The 21,430-nt window shown below is 30.6% G+C and overlaps 1 protein-coding gene across 1 annotated transcript in view; it reads right to left on the minus strand.

The window, feature by feature from the left end:
- Positions 1–7,165: 7,165 nt before the first annotated feature.
- Positions 7,166–21,430, minus strand: part of LOC145277804 (cytoplasmic dynein 2 heavy chain 1-like) — a 253,964-nt gene continuing 239,699 nt past the window's right edge. Inside the window, exons 73-76 of the mRNA XM_080129659.1 lie at positions 20,857–21,072; positions 17,968–18,167; positions 12,624–12,822; positions 7,166–7,635 (exon numbers count right to left, since the gene is read on the minus strand). Of these exons, the coding sequence (XP_079985785.1) occupies positions 7,474–7,635; positions 12,624–12,822; positions 17,968–18,167; positions 20,857–21,072 (777 nt within the window). The 3' untranslated portion in view covers positions 7,166–7,473. The remainder of the gene's footprint in view (positions 7,636–12,623; positions 12,823–17,967; positions 18,168–20,856; positions 21,073–21,430) is intronic.

Below are 21,430 nucleotides of genomic sequence, written 5' to 3' on the forward strand. Positions count from 1 at the left end.
TCTGAAAAATCAAAACAGAATGGTTAGGATTTTACAATAAAACGTGGTCTTTCCCAAATGGAAGAGACTATGTAACTAGATTTTGAGAACAAAGGAGATGTTTTGATTATATCTAGGTTGGTGACCACATTAGGGGGTCGAGAGATTCGGTTAGCAAGATCATGACGACTAATGCCCTGCGGAAACTAAAGGGGACTTTACAGTCAAGAAGTAAAGACAACCTGACAGATAACTTTGAATGAATGCAACCGAGAAACAAAGTTAAACTGGATTAAAGAAGTTGTCTTGATGTTATTGCATGCATTAGAGTTAAAAGTTAGAAGAGTCTCTATTTCAGCGTCCACAAAAGCGCAGCTAGCAATAAGAAAAGGAACCAATATGAAACTATAAAAATGTATGTTGTCTTTTTCTGTGTTTGCTATGCAGACCATGTCCTTTGTTGCATAAGTACATGTCACCTCCACACACTCCATTCTGATGTTATTAAATTGTGTTTATTTAATTATACGTATGTTTTATTGAAATGTTACGATGTACCCCTTCATACACGCATTGAGATTATACATTTAAGAGACATGTATTGGTGTCTGTATATACACTCATAATGATTAGAATGACAAAGTGCGGCACGCTTTATACATATATAAATATAACGGAATTTACACCTGTGGTAGTTCCGCTTTTAGTGTTTAAAATTTTTTTTTTATATCTATTTTATATCTGTTCAAATACACTTCCGGATATTCCAACTTTGAATGAAGACATGTTAACGTTAACATTTCTTCTTCAAAGGAAAATGTCTTTGAAAGAAAGGATAAAAAAATCAGAGGTTCTTTATTAATAAGCACTAGAAACCCCATAAAGAAAACATTAAAAAAAAACATAGGTTTTTAAACAAAAAAAAAAAAAAAAACCCTGAAGAGATCAAAGAAAATAAAAGAATTATCTCAAAGGGATCTTTTCGAAATGAAGTCCCCCTTTGAAGATAAAAGGATGGATTAAAAATTATTAACTTTATGAGTAAAAAAATAAACAATGATTTATTAACTTTGAGAAGGTTTTGTTTCAAAAAAAGAATTTCGTCCAAAGCAACTTATTTAAAAGGAAAATATATTGAAAGCTGAAAGAAAAAAAAGAACATTTTAAAGAATTAATCTTATAAAAATTTTTTTGAAGTTTTATTAAATGTTTCTCTTTTCAGCCCCGCCCCTCTCTTTTATTATTATTTTTCAAGTAAGACTGTTTTTCTTATTTGGGTGGAAAAGCGACACTAGCTCTCGTTTGTTTTCTGTATTTTTCATTATCGTTTTGGACGATAATATTTACCAGAATCAGTATTTGTTAAAACTTTGTTATCGCTTGAAACGATAATGATTTTTGAAAGAATTGTCTCTTATGTAGAGACTCATTTTTTTATATATTTTTATGCTCAAAATGATTTGTTAGTTTATTGGACTTCTTTTTATTGTTAGTTCAGAAATTAAATATGCTTTGGAATGCAAAAGAAGCTTTTAGCTTTTTTTTTTTTTTTTTAAATATTGAATTGAATTAACTTTTGTGTCATTGTATATATTCTCCTTTTCGTGCACTTTGTTTCCACCTTATTTTTATTTATTTATTTTTATTTTTTTGACGAATTTTGATTACAATCCCACAATTACGTCCGAGAGTTGAAAACGATAAATGGAATGGAAAAAAGTCATTGTTTCAGAGGTCAACTCAAAAAAATATTTGTTGACATTTGATTTAAAGGTAACTGTATTGTAGTTTCCATGGAAGTCATTATATGACTTGCATTTGTATAAAACATACACTTGAGAATTTGGTTCAATGGGAGAGAGACTTTCAAGGCTGAGACTATCTATTCTGAGTCTGAATCTAACTTATATAATGCTCTGCCAGCTCGTTATCACTTTTCAAAATTTACTCTTCGAAATATTTGAAATCAAACTGTTAAATAATTACATTCAAAAGTTTGTTGTAAACACAATACTTTTTTTTTAATTAACATCTACAATGCTTTATTTTTATATAAAAACAAGTAAACAGAAATTCATGCATCTGTTTTTTAGTACTTAAAATTTTAACTTTAGCAAAGATGTTTTTGTTAACAAAAAATAATACATTTTTACTAAAATTAAGAAAAATATAATAGATTCATTAAATTCTGCGATTGTTATTTAATGAATACTGAATATTTCATTAAAATTGGTTGATTCTCTGAATTTTGGTAAATTTTTAAATGAAAGGAGAGATTAAAGTGTTTATGTATTTTAGGGATCGGTCATTCATTTTGCACGTACCTATATAAGGTGATATAATATAGTTTGTATAGATTTCAGTACTTATTTTAACAGAGTTCAATAAGTGAGTAGAGCTTAGTAGTAGTAGTAGTATGAAAATATATTTATAACAGTGAAGCTACACAGTGACGACTATGTTTCATTCCCACATGCAATCATGAAGCTAAGTGCATTGATATATTTTCATGCTACTGCTACTACTATTGAGCTCTACTCACTTATTGAACTCTGTTAAAGTAAATACTTCCTCTTTAATTGATAAAAATGTATATTAACCACTGCAAGGGAAATAACTGAACACAAAAACTACACAATAATAAACTAGATTGACAACATGCATTAATTAAAAAAAGCAAATGTAAAAAAATAAAAACAAAAACAAGAATACAAAATTCAAGACCAAAAAATATAAGAATGAACTGAAGAAATAGAGAAAAGTTTAACTACAAAATTTTACGACCTAAGTATTTAATGGAATGTGCTCTGGTGACTTTATAGCACTTGTGTCCTCCCTCGGTGTACACACTCCCAATCAACCCGACAAGCAGCAAAATCCCACCTCTATACTGTTGAGATTCTTAGATGCCAGAAAGCGTCGTACTTTACTTTCTTCCCCCAGATTACTAGATTTTGGAATTCCTTTCCTACTTTACTAACTGTACTGGCATGCAGAAGTTTAAATGTAACGTGAACATCTTACTACTAAACTCTACACAATCCCAGATAGTAGCCCGTTTACATCAGAATGGTAATACACCTTGTTTGGGTGCATAAGAGTAAAAAGAGAATATTCTGCAGAAATTTTGTGTGAAATGCTTATGTAGACCCGAAAGTAAAAAAAAAAGCACCAAAATCGTGTGTCATTAATGATTACTTATGGTACGAAGCCAGTGGGCATGACTGATTACAACAATATATGTAATTTATTCAATTATTATAACACACTGCGTGAAAATTCAAATTTTGGAGTCGTTCTAACTACTTATAAAAAAATTAAATAATTAAATCAATGAAAATTTCATAACTCAAACATGAATTTAAGAAAATAAAAACTTGACATGAATGTTTTTAGTTCTTATATGTAAAAGTATGGTGGGGGAGTGCCAAACCCCTTTTTAAACAAAGAGAGTGACACCCATTGATTCCTGCTACTAAACAGGTAGAGAAGAGTAATAAAACCAAACTATTTGATTGGCTTGTAGCCATAGTAAACACTATAAAACCAACCTTAAAATATAAATACACACAATTAGCCTGATGATTTCTTTAGGAATGAAGCATAAAAGGTTTCTGTGTAGCTTACTTGTCCTAAGTATACTTTCATACTACTATACATGTATGTTGAATTTGAAGCCGAAATAGGATTATAGAGTCAAGTGAGATGCACAAAAGGCATAATAATAAATAGATAAATAAAATAAAGTGCGAGATGAGATATCTTGAAAAGAAGCAGAGTTTTTGATGAAAAAAACATGCAGATTTATATTTTTAAATTGATATGGAAAAAAATTAACAGATGCTGAGCAGATATTTATAGAAAAAAAAAGATTTAAAAAATAACAAAAAACAAACTTTATAATTGTTTATTTGAAAATGGTCTCCTCCTTTTTCAAAACGAGGAGTTACAAATAAATATAATAAACGCTAAGAGCATTTTTACAACTAATCAAATACATATGCGATTGCTTTATAGATAAAAAAAAAAAAAAGAAAGTTTCATTCCTTGGAGTGTTTTCAAAGGGAGATAATTCATTCTGATATGGTTTCAGCATGAAATGGACGGATTCAACTGATATAGGGACAAATAGGCACTTTGTAATGATGAGCCATATTATTGTCAGTTAGTTTCTCTAACTGTTGTTTGATTATAAACAACTATTGTTTTATATACATTAATTTGTTATACAAAATATTAAAATAAATGCAACTCTTCATCTTTTACAATGTTTTATCTACACGAGTTGTTTCCCTTAAGCAAACGAAAGTGGAAATGAAAAGAAAAAAATGGTACTTGTACTGTTTAATCAAGACATTAAAAAATGAAAATATCGAAAAAAAGGTTATATTGTACGTATCCGTTTTGAACTGAAGATCTCAAAAAAAAAAAAAAAAAATTTAATTTGATCGAATAGTTTTGGCTTCTTTTTTTTTTTACAGCGGAAAAACACGTTGAAGGCTTGGATTTTTTAAAAATTTCGTTTGAATTTTAAAACCGCCATGGGAGTTAAAGCGCCGATACTCCCTCCCCATCTTTAATAACTAGCGTTTCTTCCTAAAAATCGAACCTTTTGCTCGGTATCATAACAAATTCTTTTTCGCTGTAAAAATAAAAAAAAAAACTACTTGATGAAATTAAGTGAAATTTTTTTTTTCGGAGAACTTCATTCTATAACAGATACGTACAATTAAAACTTTTTTCGATATTTTCATTTTTTAATGTCTTGATTGACAAGTACCGAAAAAATTTTGTTTTAGGATCAAAAAGGATTTTTACTTTTTTTGCTTGAAAGCAAAAAAGTAAAAAATCTGTTTTGATTGGAGGGTACTCATGCACTTATTGATCCGTGCTGAAATAATACCGTTATTATTTAAAAAGCCTTTCTTAACATGGGGAGGGTGTTTTGTACCTATTCTGTACTTTAACCTTATAATTGAATAAAAAAAAAAAACTTTAATTAAACTTGGAAATACGATTTCAAAATAGCACGGATCAGTAAGTGCATTATTAGTACCGATTGAATTGAATCAAAATATTTTCCTTTGAGGTACAAAAACATTCTAAGTCTGACACTTGTCTTTATTTATGACTTCTAAAAGATTAAATTCCAATAGCCAATTGCATTTTAGTGTTTTCTTTCGATGAAAAAGTTGTTTTCTTTATAAAATGTTTTTTTATTTCCATTTCAAAACAAATAAATACAATCTTTGTTATACACAAAATCCATAGTTGAAAAAAGAAATTTTTGTAAATATATAAATTGTTGACGAGAAAATCTGGCGCTTCTACACTATCAGAACGAAATTTTGTAGTTGATAAATGGAGTTTTCAGATAAAAACCAATTTTTTTCTACTGATTTTTTTTTTTTTTTTGCCAATTCTAATAAATTACAATGTTAGCTTCCACAGTATGCAGTCGAAATTACCTGAATATTACTGAATTATTAAAAAAACAAACTTTAATCATGTTAGCAGGTGAAAAATAGCGGCCATCTTGTTTTTATAAAATAAATTGAAATGGAAAATTACCTCCCTTTTGAACTCTCCTGTGTCTTACATAAGCAAAACCGATCATTTTCTTGAAATTCTATTTTCTTTAATAAATAATTCTCTACCTTATTGATTTTCATAATTTTTTAATATAATCATTTTTAAAATATGAGGAATACGTAGATACCATTGTTTTCATGTGAAATTCAATTTTACGATTTCCGAAATTTTGGTCTGATAGTGTAGAAGCGCCGAAAATCTATAAGTGAGTTGAGGGAAATTATTTCTCTTACTTTACTACACTAAAATAAAACAGGAGCTTCAAATACTAATCATGAACGGATTTAGTAAATTGAGGTTATATCAAAATACAAGGAAAAATCCTTTCAAAAGTTTGAATGAGTAAAAAGATCTGAATCTTTAATTCTAATGGTATTATGATAAACATTGCAAATTATTGTTTCTTTTGATAAAGTTCAAAATACAACAATAACAAAATCAAACAATGAAAAAACGATAATGTTGGTCATAAGAAGTAGAATATTTTTTAATTAAACTTGATAAATTCAGAAACAATTGTAAAAAAAAAAGAACAGACATTTTTAGGGACTGTTGTGTGTTGTGTTGAACTGGATTGATAATAATTGTAAACAAAAAAAAAAAAAAGAAAGAAATTTTGCAGACATTTTTGGGAACTGTTGGATGAAACACTGAACAGAATTTAATCTGTATACTAATATTTTATACTAGCCGTAACCAGCCAGTGTTGCCCGGGCCGAGTGGTGACATATTGCTAGGTGGAGAGAGTCTAAAAAAGTAATACAAAATAGTTATGTTTACAGTTTTTTGTTTGTTTGTCGTTTTGTTTTTTTCAAAATAGCAACGTGAAAAGTTTGCCTTTATTTATTTTTTCATTATTACATTAAAAAGAACAATTTATACCTAGCAAAATTACGAATAGGTGAGGAACATGCATACACTTAGCACACACTACATCGTAATTTTATTTAATGGGAAGAGAGATCAATGTCGTGAGTCAAAGAGAGGTAACTTGATAACACGACCAAGGGAAGTAACTTTAAAAGGCCCAAGCTGTCCATTTTATAAAGTACTTTTTTTTCTTTTTTTTTTCTTTTTTAATAAATATGCGATTAATAACAATGAAAAATAATGAAAGTCACTAGATTAGTCGAGTTTAGATACTATATGCAGTGTTCTAATCTACATTTTGAAGTCTTAAAATAGTACTTTAAATATTTGGTATCACTGAAAAACGCTTAGGTGTGATAATCAAGAAATGTTAAGGAATGAGTGTGCCAATATTCATGCAAGAAGAAATCTAATAAACGAAAATCAATAGGAAAATAGTGAAATGTTTTTTTATTAATGCTGTTAGTAGATTTTTCATTTAATGGCATTAGTGAAGAATGTGCTTAGTTGAAAATTTTTACAGACTGAAATAATTCATTTTCTTAAGAAACCAAAACGAAGTACCTTTTTTTTTTTTTTAGATCAAATAAAATGGCACAAAAAGAGAAACAGAAAGGTGGCTAGTTAGAAGCAAATATCGATCTATCAGCTTAAATACTATTCAGGTTAAACTTTTAAAATCCCATAAGATCAATTTATCTGCCAGAAGTTCTCTTCAATAATGTTTTTCTTTTTTAAAAATTTAATTAAGAAAATGACTGAAACAAAAAGCCTAACAAACAAATATAACAGATAAGTTGTAAACTCTAGGTTTTTCATTAAAAATACTGAAATTCTGCAGTGTTATTAGAATTAATTGTAAACTAGACAAATTAATCCTTCAAGAATTAAAACAAAAAAATGATATATTGGTACAAATGATGGATGTCACTGGGAAATAAAAGAAAAAAGTGATATGCATTCAAAATAATATCTCTGCAATGTAAAGGCTCAGCCGAGACACAAAAATGGTGCAGACATTTTTGCAGTTCACTAGGATGTCTTGCTGCGTAGGAATATGGCTGCTCCACAAAGAAGCCACTGACTAGGTTCTGTTCCAATACAGGGTACATCCAAATACGTTACCACACGGTCCCTGTCACTGCTGTAATACAGAGGCAAAGAAATGCTTTCCAGTTTATTGCTCTGAACATTCTGGAAAAGAAAAGAAAATATAAAAAATAAACATTTCTTATTTAAAATCTCTTCATTTCTCAAATGCAATTTACCTCAAGTTTCTCAAATGCAATTTACCTGATACATCGTTACAAGGTCATTTGAGTTTTATAATTATATAGATAGATATATCTTTGACCTTAAATTCTTACTAATGACAGAATAATCTGAACATTTATATTTCTATCATTTATTTATTATTTTATGAAATCAAATATTAATCTTTTATAAAACAATTTATCTCTATATGAATAGAATGAAGATGATTTTCCCCTCTAGAAAAAAAGCATTATAAGAATACAAACATAGACGACACATATAAAGTCAATATAATCATACTATCTGCCAATAGCTGATGCATATTTTCCAGTAATTTTCATTTGATTTTATTCATTTTCCTAATATCCTAAATTATGTCTGGCCAAAATAACTCTCCTAAATTAATCATACTTTTAGAAGGTAGCAGTTGATTTTACCTGTTTTAAAATATCTACTCTTATGCTCCCAGACAAGATCGAGAACTTTGTTAAATTAGCTACATAATACCGGTCAGACCGTCAGTGTTTATTTTTTGTTTTGTACTTTTAACATTTACCCATTATGCCTACTATATGTAAATACTGATGGCTCCTTTATGTTGTCACTATTAAGCTCTGAGCAATTTGATTGGCTGTCCGCAAAGTTATACTGGATTAATGAAATGCCATTTTAGAATGCTCAACAAAAAACAAGATGGTGTTAGTCGATGATCTGCCTCACTCTAACACATTCTCTGATATTATCTGATAAGGTTTCACTTCTTGTACTAAACATAGATTTTACTCAAACGAACATCAAACATCACCAGCCAACTTACTTATTTGTTTGCTTCCTTCAACAACTGAGAACAAAAAAAAAACTTAAAAAATGTTCTATGATGTTTCAAGTTTTTCTTCTTCTTTGCTACCTAATTCACTTCACGTGGTCGCCATTGCTGGCTACGTCCCTTTGACGCTGGACACATCTTAAATGCATAAATACTTGCTCTTCTTTTCTGTGCCTTTTAAATTACATACAAAAACTGAATACCGGGTACATTCATGATATTTCTTACAGAGTCAGATGATAAATCTCGGTACTTGTGCATTTAACGAACCAGACGTAACTCAGCATTTGCTCGGCTTTGTCCGGCGCATGACGTCAACAGCTCAGGTTTTGCTGCTGTCTGACAAAACATGATCATCAACCAATCAAAATGCTGCGCGCTTAGTTTCAACTCAATGCGTGTGCACACGCATCGAGCAGCAGATGAGAATTTCGATATGGGCGTTTGAGATGGCGGCGACTAGGAATCTCCAACATGAATGTGGGTTGCGGTCACGCCACACAATTGTGGACTGGAAGAATTTTCATGCAAAATATATGCTGGGATTACTTTCTCAGGAATCCCTGGCAGATAGGAGGCCCAGGCCATACGGTCGAAATCGACGAGTCTGTCTTCAACCGCCGGAAATACAACGTCGGTCTGGGTCTTCGGTGGATACGCTGACCCTGCCAAAAAGGAGGGAGGGTTTTTTGGTTAACGTACCAAATAGGAATGCCGAAACACTCCTTCCACTAATAAGAAAATACATTCTGCCAGGGACCACGGTCGTATCAGACTGTTGGAGGGCTTACAGCAAAGTGGGAGGAGAGGGGTATCACCATTTAACGGTGAATCACCACCACAGCCTTAATTTTGTAGATCCCGTAACACAGGCAACAACAAATCATGTGGAGCAGATGTGGAAGGAAGCAAAGCAGCACAATAAATGAGAATGTGGAACCAACCGGGAGTTGTTGGACACATATCTTTTAGAGTTTATGTGGAGACAAAAGTTTGGTAGACAGCCGTTTGACTCCATATGAACCCACATTGCCAAAAGCTACCCGGTTGGTAAGGAGCTTCCTATCACATCCACTATCTCATTTCCATCCATTTTGTTGTCTGATGCCCTCCAAAAGTCTGAGGAAAATACATCCTCCTGAGAAAATGTTCCTGGCAAAAAAAAAAAAAAAAAATCCTGGTTTAAAAAAAAAAAAAAAAGTTTTGTTCCTTTCCTTTTTTTTTACGATTCTTTTTTTTACGTAAATAGTTGAAAAAAAAAAAGTTTCATAATAAAAACTATTACTATTATTTGTTTAAACAAAAAAAAATTATCCTACAAATGTCATTTTTGTTGGTTATTTTACGTAAATAGTTGAAAAAAAAACGTTTCATTAAAAAAAATAATTACTATTATTTGTTTACAAAAAATGTTTTATATGTATTTATTTTGCAAACAGAAAACAATTTCAAACAATAATACTAATAATAATAAAAAAACATAAATGAACGGTAGGTTTTTGCTTTTTATTTAATTTTGGATGTTTCTTCATTTACAATTTCATTTTACAGTTATTTTGTAGCATTGTTTTTATTTTATCAGCAATGCTCGGTTTTATCCGGCTGTTGCCGTCATGCGCCGGACAAATGCCGAATTACGTCTCTGGTTCGTTAAATACATAAGTATGTAAACCTCAATTGATATTTTCTACTTTTAATAATAACAGATGAGCACACAACTACATCGTTTTGTCTTTTTTCCAAGATTTTCATTGTCAGTATTTTAGTTTTAAGCAGATTCAGATGCCAGCACTACGAAAATCGATTCTTCTATTTACCTCGATATGCTTATTTATTTATTTTTTTACTTACTTTAAAGTGATCTTTTACTTAAAAATATAAGTTGTGTACAGCCTGTTGAGTTATAACAAAAATAAAATATGGTGATATCATTATAGTCAGTCAAATTGAGTTTTGATATCAAATAATTCATGTGAAAATATTATGTTCAACAAGTATTTTGTTTACTGTTCAATTTTTTGAGCGATTATCAAGGCCCAACTATGGATCTTTTACTACCATATTTCATTTCGTTTTTTAGTGACAGACTTTACACTAATTTTATTTTAAAGTAAAAACAAACAACTTTAACAAAAGTTAACACAAAAAACTTAATCAAATAGTTGGAAAAATAACTTAGCTTTGCTAACATTTGTTGTAAATGTATTCCTTTTCACACCATTTTTTATCTGGCTGTTGCCGTCATTGTGTGAAAATATATTCTACACTGTGTTCTGATTTTTTTTATCGATTACCGACATTCACCATCTATTTGCTATCATTGCTTTATTAGAACAAAAAAATTAAAATATTTATCTCAATTTCAAAAAACATCATTAAAATAAAAATATTTTTGTTTGCTATAAGTTGTTTGTTATTCAAAAACATATATATTTATTGTGGTTTTTTCTTTGAAATTTAATTTTCTTAAAGGTTCGTAAACATTGCACAATAATTATTTATTGTAGTTTCGTCATAACAAAAAAATATAGTTTTTCATTTTTTTCACTTCATAATCTTTTCTTTTTTTTTTTTTTTTTTTTAAATATTTTGCTAGCATTTGGACGAAAAAAAATCGTGATACTTTCGTTCGACACCTTCCAACTTTTACATAAATGGTCCATAAAATTCCAATGATAGCACACTCCTTATTCTGCCTAAGTACCAATACTTTCTATTTGGGTCACCTATATTTTTAATTTGGTACATATACAGTAGAATGAGAAATAGTGTGCTCCTTGATTTGTTTGTATTTTGTAATTAATCGGGATTTGGTCTCCCACTGTCCAATAGTGGAAGCCAAATCATTTCATTTTAGCAAAGAGAAACAGACAGGAGTTGCCACTAACAACATCTGCAAGTGAATATGACCACCAATGATTACAGTCACCAGTTGGCATGGCTGACAGTGGATGCCTATCACACAGCAGCAACTACCGGGCATAAAAAGAGCCACCAGTATACGTAATCTTCATGCGCAAATCTGTTTCAGCATTTCACTATTACAACAGAGCAAGAAACTAAAAAATGATTATTGTATAATTAAGAATAACTTTTTTTCAGATATGAATATGTTTGTTTGCACCAGATCATCATATTTTCATTTGTTTTCAGGTGTTCTAGTACAACAATTCCATCAATAACTTATTTTCATTTTTTTTAAAGATTACATAGTCTGATGAATAGGTATCGAACAAGCTATTCATTTCTTTCAGCTTTAAAGTTTATAAAAAACTTTAAAGCTGAAAGAAATAATAATAATATCTCTCTGTGTTAAAAAGTTCTGGCAGTTTATGCACAATCAGTATTTTATGTGCTACAGATATGATAATGCACCAGATAATCATAATTTAATTTGTTTGCAAGGCGGGGATGGGGGGGTGGTGCAATTATGAAGAAAGACCTGTTTGTCTAAGGGACGTAACTCTACTTTTACTAAGAAAATGTAAGAAAAAATGTAAAAAAGAAACAATAAAATTATCTATTTCAAACAAAAATGTTTTTTTAATTACTTTATTTAATGTAACAAAAATAAAAAAGTAAATATAATAGATGATTTTTTTTTCTCACATTTTCTCGAATGTTTTTAATAAAAGTAGAGACAAACATTCATGATTACCGGGGGTGGGGGGTAAAAAAAATTGTTCTGGTTTATGGCATCTTTCTATTGGGCAACGCCGGTACATGGGTCCTACTAATTAAAAATAATTTGCGATTATTCTCATTAAGAAAAAAGAAATTTTCTTACACTGTTCTCACGCCTTCTAATTTTTTTACCCCCATTTTTTCATATCCCTTTCTTCAAAACAAAGTATAAAAATAAAATAAATTACCAACTTTCATTGCCAATAAGCAAAATCTGATCTAACCTGAAGCTAATCTTTTTTTAATTTTATGTACGTATTAGTCAATGTAATGTTTTGACAATGTTTTTGCAACAAAGCACATGACTTCTTAGATAAAACAAAACAGTTACCATATTTTAATAACAGTGATTTCGTGTGTGTGTTTGTGATAGAGAGAGAGAGAGACAGAGAGAGAGAATCCTGAATAGTTTTCATACCATAGGTATCCAGGAAATATAGGCAGGTGGCAGATTACAAACTGTTGCTGAATCTGAACGGTTATTTGATAAGGTGTGTCCATCAAAGGTGCAACCTTCAAGCAAAAGGCCTCCAATGCGTACAGAGTTATGTGCCCCTGGAACAGGCTGTTGCCAGCTACAGACAAACTTGAGAGTATCCATAGAACATTTCACAGCTCTGAAATAAAAAAAAAAAACACCATGTAGTATGTTTCGTGCACAATATATTTTGATTTTATAAATGAATGATAAATAAAAATTAGGCATCACTATTATAAGTACAAATCAATGAAATGTTTAATAATTCATGGAGAGATAAAGATACAGAGTCAATATTTTCAAAATTGTTGACTTATCTACAACAATTACAACAATAAAATATTTTTAGATCTTCTTTTAGAATAAAACATCCAATAATGTAATTTGGTCTATTAGCATCCAATTGAATGCTTTTAGTCATTTATTCAATTAAAGACCATGGACCTTGGATTTACTTTCAATAGCCTCAAAGCTCTTGCTTCCTTTATTTTGTATTTTAGTTCTCAGTTTCCATGAACAGTGATTTTGACAAAGAGGGAAGAATTGCTGTTTTCTGGGTTAGAATCTATCCATCTAACACATATTTGTTTTTGACCTTGAAGTTTTTTTTTTTTTTTTTTTTTTTTTACAAAGGCATCACCACATTATCAAGGCCCAGAGGCCACTCAAGGATAAGGGTTAAAGAGTGTACAGTAGAAATTGGTCAATATAGTAATCATTAGTAATGAAAATTTGGTAAATTTAATAACTTATATGGAACGGCTCATCAAGAACTTATTTACTTTAGACCTGAACACAACCATACTGTAGTCAGCCGGAAAGCAGGAAAACGGAAGACAATTCCACAGGCGTGCAGTTCTAAGAAAGAAGCTTTGTTCATGGAATCTACGTTTAGGTTTAGCCACAGATAAAGAGTGGGGGAAATTATTGATAGTGTTTACAGCTAGACGAGTGTTTCTTGTGAAAGTTTGGCGAGGGGGGACCAAAGATTGAAGCTCAGTTGAACACTTTCCATGAAAATAACGATACATCAGAGACAAACTCGCAACATCTCTTCTGTGAGATAGAGGTTGCAAGGAGGAGAAAAGGACATCTCCTACGAGGCTACGAAGTCTATTTTGAACTCTATCAAGGCAGGACAAGTCCTTTCTAGCAGCTCCTGCCCAGATGTGGCAACAGTATTCCATCCTTGGACGTACCTGGCTCTTATATAGGTAGAGAATAGCATCAGCAGTGAGATATCTACTGGATCGATAGAAAGATCCCACCATTTTTCCAGCGGCCTTGGCAACAGATTTGATATACGTGTTCCATTTAAGATCAGGAGTAATGGTCAAGCCCAGAAGCTTGTCAAAACTTGAGGCCTCCTGAAGACGAGAGCCATTCATTTCAATTGATGACAAATGTGGATTAGAATGTTGATGATGTAAAGAGAGAAGCTTGGTTTTAGATGCATTAAAAGTAACCAGCCACTCCTTTCCCCATTGTACTACGTGCTCAAGATCAGAGGAGAGAGAATTGGAGAGAACTTGCTCGTTTACTGTCTTAGATGTGGTACCATAAATGGTAGTGTCGTCAGCATAAATGTCTACAAATGATGTAAGGATATGATTTGGAAGATCATTAATGTAGATCAGGAAAAGAGTTGGGCCCAGGATGGATCCCTGAGGGACACCGGCATTAATACTGTGAGCTTCTGATTTTTGCCCCTCAACTACTACTCTTATGAACCTATCAGAAAGAAATGATTTAATAATTGAGAAGACTTTTCCAGCTATACCATAGCTAGCGATCTTATGAAGTAAACCTTTATGCCATACCCTATCAAAGGCTTTAGATATGTCAAGAGCAATTGCTCTAGAAAGATTGCCACCGTCGAGAGATTTGCTAATCCTATGCGATATAACTGTAATGACATCTGCTGTAGATCTAGCAGAACGGAAACCATATTGAGTGTCACTAAGAAGGTTATTTTTGTTGAGATGTTTGATTACTTCTGTATTTAACACAGATTCTAGCAACTTACTCATGACGCACAGGAGACTTATTGGCCTGTACTGAGAGGGGGATGAGCGATCACCTGAATTCTTAAATACAGGGCATACTTAAGTATGAAGTGGTATTTTTTTGTTTTTATTTTTACTCTTTACATCAAGTGGTTTCATGCCTTGTCTGAAGCAATTTCCATTAAAAAATTAACAAATTTGATACTTTTTTTGTATAAATATTAACCATAATTTCTCTCTTGTCTAATTATTGAGTATTTTCTGTGTTTACTGAAGTTTATTAGACAAAAATAAGACAAATAAAAACATGAAAACAAGAGTTTGGAGACCAAACTGTTTAGATGTTCGCCCCTTTATCTTTATCTTTCTTTGTGTGTGTGTGTGTGTGTGTGTGTGTGAGAGAGAGAGAAAAATTCTACTGCTCATATTCAGACATTTCTAATCCTGAAAATGTGTTCCCTATTCATGAAGACTTAACGCCAAAGTTTGTCTTCTGAAAGTATCTACAGAATTGGTCAACGAAAATATTTGTTTCTGTCCGAATCAAGACAATATGCTGATTAACCATTGATTTTCAAACATTTAGAACAGATTATAAAATATGGAGCATTTATACTATTGATGATAATATCTTGGTTGTGACTTTCACAACGTTTTAACTGATGTAATCTCCTACCTTCTTCAGGTGCATTTTCTCTAACTTAGTAATCATTACATCAAATTTGGGAACTGTTAAATGGATAACAAATTCCATCGAGAAAATACTTTTAAATATTTTATATTTTAATTAAAAAAAAGTAACTTTGTACCTAAAAGCTAAAGTCATCTCCCTTGTTCGAAAAGTAATTTAAAAGCAGTTATCTGCTACTGCATTGGGACAACAAATGCGAAACACTGAATGAAGATTCACTCAACAGACAGTAGCATCCAAAACTAAGGAACAACATTTAAAAGCCTAATATTCGTTAGAAATAACAACTGTGAAAAGCTGAAATTTTAACAACTGGTAGTCGTTATCATCCATAATAACATACTAAAATTTGAATTATTACTGTATTTCTTCTCATTTTAAAATAATTTTTTTAGTTGTAATTTATATATTAAATAATTATTATTGTTAATCTGCATAGCATTATTTGTGCTTATGCAGTATAATAGGATTTTAAAAAATGCATTTTAGGTAAAAAAAAGGGTCACGTTGAAATTAGCAAAAATTACAAAAAATCTGAAAATTGTTTCAGTAAAAAAAATAATTACAAATAAAAATAAAATGTATAGTTTTATCATATTACTTAATGTGGAAGCATTCTTAAAAGACAGGGATACTTGTAATATATGATTTTAACAAATCCACCATTTCAAAATAAAAAATGGTGGACTACTAACACATGTTTTTTGTTTTTGTTTTTTGTAAAATAGCTTTAGCACATCTGCTATCTGATCATTTTTAATAATTTTGTAAATTTTTACTAATTTCGGCATGACATTTTTACTTAAAATACGTTTTTTGAAATCCAATCGTTTTTCTTTAGATTATTTTTTCATGGTTGGGCCTTATCACTTATAAAATCTAGTTTTTGACAGGAATCTATAAATATTTTTGAATTGAACTCATTTAATTCATGGAAGTATTTTTTTTTTTTTGTCTGTCATCCACAATCAGGACAAGGCGTTAATTATTATGTCATTTTTAGTTATTATCACCTGTTGTAATGATTGAATGATAAAATTTCATCTGTCATTTATAACTGATTGCTGTACTATCCATTGCATCACGGATTTATGTGGTTCAATTTGAAATTGCGTGTAAGTTCCTGAGTTGAATAAGAACTTTTTAAAATTGCATCTAAAGAAGACTGGAAGTCACATCAGCTGAACCATTGTGAAAATAACACTCAAGATGAAAACAGTATCTGAATAATCAAAACAATACAATTTTTTTTATCTTCTTTCATATGAAGCATCTTTCTAATTTTGAAACATCTTTCTAAATTTTCATTTGAAATAATTTACCTCTTTAAAATGTAAATTACTTAATTCAAGATGCAATATTTTGTTCATGACTTGGCAACAGTCCTACCCAGGTATATTTTCTTATCTCAAGAGCAACTTATAGTATAAGAATAAAATTTTAAAGATTTCTATTCTGGCACATAAAAATTAATATTTTTAAATCTCAACTATCTATATAACAGTAAAACTCTGATAATCATACTTGTTTGGTTGCTAGCATATTGAATGTTTTTAAATGGTGGGAGAAAGGGTAAATGAGATGAGAAGTGGTGGAAGAAGGGAAATAGAGCAAGCAATAGTAGTATGACATAAATGATGCAAATAAAAAGAAAAAGAGTAGAAGCATATGATTAGCAGCAAAGGTCAAACGAGATGAGAAGCAGTTAGAATAGTAGTAGTAGTAGTAGCAGTAGTAGTAGTAGCGTGAGAAAAGGAGAGTAAAAGGAGAGTGTAAATAAATAATATAAATAAAGAACTGGGGAGAATAAGAACAAAGGGTAAAAGGTGGGAGAAGAAAGAAAAACGTATGTTGCACGAATGTTGTTTAACAAATCACATATTATTCCGTATTTTTATACAGGCTGTCTCAAAGTTTATCATCTATTGTGATACTAATTTATATTTCAAAATAGATGGTTAATATTGGAACAACCTGTATAACTATATAAAAAGTTAATAAAATAGTAGATATTGTACTTTTCTTTGGATCTAGCGTTGAAATTAAAGTTTTCCTTTTAACTGCCGAAAGCTGTTATATGTTCATGCAAAAAAAAACGTTTTTCTTCTTCAGCTTGCAACGTTCTCGGCACACATAAAAAACTACAATCCTTTTTCTCTTTCCGCTTCAACATTTATAGAAAATCCATCTTTCTTTCTTTCCACTGACACGCAAATTAACTGTGCATTCAAAACAACTCCAAGTCAACAAACGATCTTCTCTGAATGAAATAAATACCGACTTTTTATATGCTCAAATTCGACATTGTCTTAATTTGCATATGTCATTTTTCGTTTCCTATCCGTTGGGTTTCGAGTTCAAGTGTCGGTGACTTTTTACAATACGCACATGTTACCCTTGGACATTTGTTTCTAATGACCATTGTCACATTTGAGCAAGGAGATTATAATGTGAATATACCTTTCGTATGAAGATTAACTCAATTTGTTTGTCTAAAAATATCAAACGAAGGGATTATTCCATTCTTTTCACTTTTATTATAGATCCCAAAGAATGAATTTGAGAAGCCAGTAATGTTCTTACATACCGTGCTGTTTGTTGTCGGAAAGCATTTAAAAATGTGTCTGGATGGAAAAGATCAGAAAGATCTAAAATTTGTTCAAGCAGACGGTTTTGTTCAGCGCGTTCAACCCATTCAAGAACGGCCTGCGATCGACTCACAAGACCACGAATAAATTGAATTGGATCTTCAGGTCCATCCCATTTTTCCAACCATTTAATTGGAGTCTGTAAAATTCAAAGGAAAAGTTTATAAAATGAATTATGAATAGATGAATAAAACATGCTTATCTTATTAAAATTAATAATAAATATAGACAATATAAATTTGATGTTATGCATATAGTTTTTTTGTTTTTCTTTAAATGGGGATCACAGTTCACATAAAGCTTCAGATTCACCTAAAAACTTCTTTTAATGGCACTATTCCAACTTTATGGTCATTATTTTCTGATTATTGCAAAGTTTTCATAAAAAAACAAACTTTGTTCTTGTACAAAGTGTACTTATGTGTTATGGAGGGGGTAACACATTTCTTTTAGTAAAAGTAAGTTATGAATCCAAAGGTTTGACAAGATCACTTTCTAATATAGTTTATCTTAAGATAATTTTATTACATATTCAAGAGAAGTCATATCAGGTAAAATTTTTAAGGTAACATTTTCAACAAAATAAAAATCAATATTTAAAGTTGTTTTTGTAATACTCTTATCAATTTTATTTTTTCTAAACTTAGATATGAACCTAAATGTGACTGCTATTATTTTCGAACCAAATATTTAGCCTTTGTTTTTTTAATAGGTTAGGGTTGACTTTTACCTAATACACATAGCCACTGATCACATGAGGATGAGGTGATCAATCACTGGTTGACTAGCCACACGGTCACCCATATAAAAGGTGTGTTTTTCCTTTTCAGCCTGACTTTAAAGGTTGCAAATCCATCTGTTTTTCACCTTTTCAGTTTAATTCCTGAAGCAAGATCATTGTCCAGTGTCCTTATTTTGTCCAGACCAATTCTATGACATGTGATCAGTTCCGTTGATGCACATCTATGCATGTTTGATAAATCTACCTTTTCATATTTCAACATGTTAAGATGATTCACGTGTGTGCTCATTTCAGTGTATAAAAAAAATCTTGTTATATTTTTACAAGCAACGTTTTTACTTGTTTACTTTTTATCTCTCTTGTTTATTTGTAAGAACAATTATGAAATCAATAATTCTTATTCATACACTCTAGCGTTAATTTTTCTTAAGAACTGTTTAAATTGTTTTGTCTTTGTTAATTTACATATGTGAGTCAGATTTTTTTTTATTTAATAGACATCTAAAGAAAAAGAAATCACGCAGGGTGAAGCCGAGACATGCATTGAATTTTCAACATATTGCTTTTTCTGTAATGAAATTGATGAAAATTTTTTAAACTTTTGAAAATAAACATTAAAACAATGTAATCTTCAATCATACATTCCAATTTCAAATGTAAAATATTGTGAAGGATTCTTATAAAAATCTTTGACTGCAGACTTTGAAGATTTGACATTTTTTTTTAAATATTTACGTATGTTTTTTTAAGAATAAATATTTAATAGCATTCTAAGTAAAAATTCAATCTACAAAAATGCAATAAAATAAGGTTTAAAGAATACATCTGGATTGAAAATTATTTATGTCTACAATCTTGTATTAATATTTAGTACAATTTTTCAGTTTTAGTAAAAGCTTTAACATTGCGTAAGTTTCTTTCTAAAAATTGTTTATTCTACAATTCTACAACATTTTGTATTTCATTTCATGGTTTGATAAGATTTTAAGATTCTACTTTGTTAGCATTTGATGAGAATATCGGCCTGATTTGGATTTTAAACTGAAACCATGTATAATCGCACAGATATACATGTAGTGATTATGGCTAAATTATGTCAACACATTTGTTCCTGTCAGATCAATAAAGTTAACTGACATTGAGCCTGGTTATACATAGATGAGTGACCATTTACAAATACCAACTGCTGTAAGTAAAGCACTTCACTCAGATGTATAAAGGAGTACAAACCTTGCTGGATAGTATAACTGGTGACAGACTAGCACCCTGTTATGGAGACGGTCCAGGTCATCAGTTCTACTTAATGCAATAAGAATGGAGATAAGCAACTAACCTATGAAGCATTCAGGTTGAAAAAGCAACTTTACTACATACATGAGTTTTAGAAAATTGATGGCATAACTTCAGAATTATGTTCTATATGTGTATATAGTTTTGAAAACATTTATTCAAATAAATACTGATCAACATTCTTTATTGTAAACATCTAATAGATACAATATGTGTGATAGTGTACTGTTATGTTTATATATGTGATAAAAATTATCCCTGTGCCAGGATTACAGTTAAAACAATCCTGGGTTTGGTGTTGCCAACAAAACTATGAAAATGACACTTAATATATTAAAAAAAAAAAACAAACAGTGGGATCCAGAAGAAAGATCTGAGTGTCATGATCATTAGGAACATTTTGATAGCAAACATGGTGGATCCACTTGGCATCCTACAAATGCTGACCCATCTTATTTCAGGTAACAGACTATAACAGACAGGTAAATAAATGTGATCAGCACAAAAGCCATGCAAAGAAATGGATCACAAAGTAAATTAGATGAGTAACAGGGTAATATTACAGAAGCAACTTGTATACGAAGAATCTCAACACATACAGACCACAATCCTGAAGTTATGCCATTGATTTTTCAAAAATTCTTTCTCTATATATAGTTATAAATGATGCATTCATTTTTTAAGAAAATTTAATAATATTTGAATGTGATTTCAAGAACAAAACTTTCTAACTGATATGAACGCAAGTGTTTTGAAAACTTAATCATCGAACATAAACTCTTTTGTTATACATTACCTCTTGATTCATGAGAGCAGCAGCAAGAGCCTGAGTCTCACTGGTCAATAGTTGAGTGCCTCGTATGACTTTACTTAGGCTAGCAAGTGAAGAATGGACAAACTGAACCAGCTTGATGGCCCTGTATTTTTCCAGTTGAAGAAAGGATACAAGTGGTGAGCTTGAACCAGATTTCTCGTTTGGGGGAGTCACATTCATCTGAATTAGGTGTTGACCCTACAAAAAAAAAATTGCAACATAAAACTTTTAAGCTGTCAAGTTTTTTTGCTGCTTTTGTTTTAAAACTTGTTGAACTTTGTCGTTATTAATACTGCATGGAAAGCCACTACAAAAATTCTTGTTACTGATTAGTTGTATCATTGTCTGACAGTTAAATACACTCAAAATGGAATGTTTCTTAAAGTTCTACTCTTAATGTTAAAATATGAGTTATCTTCCTTACAATATTTGCCCTTTTTTTTAGAAATAAAGACATTGTTTATGAATGTCTTTTTTGGCATTGAAATTTTCAAGTTTTCAAATATTTCCTATTTCTTACCCGGCAGTTTCTATCTATTTTTTAATAGTTATTTTG

This window comes from Euprymna scolopes, chromosome 6 (assembly GCF_053919585.1).
Source record: "Euprymna scolopes isolate OS-2025 chromosome 6, ASM5391958v1, whole genome shotgun sequence".
NCBI lineage: Eukaryota > Metazoa > Mollusca > Cephalopoda > Sepiida > Sepiolidae > Euprymna > Euprymna scolopes.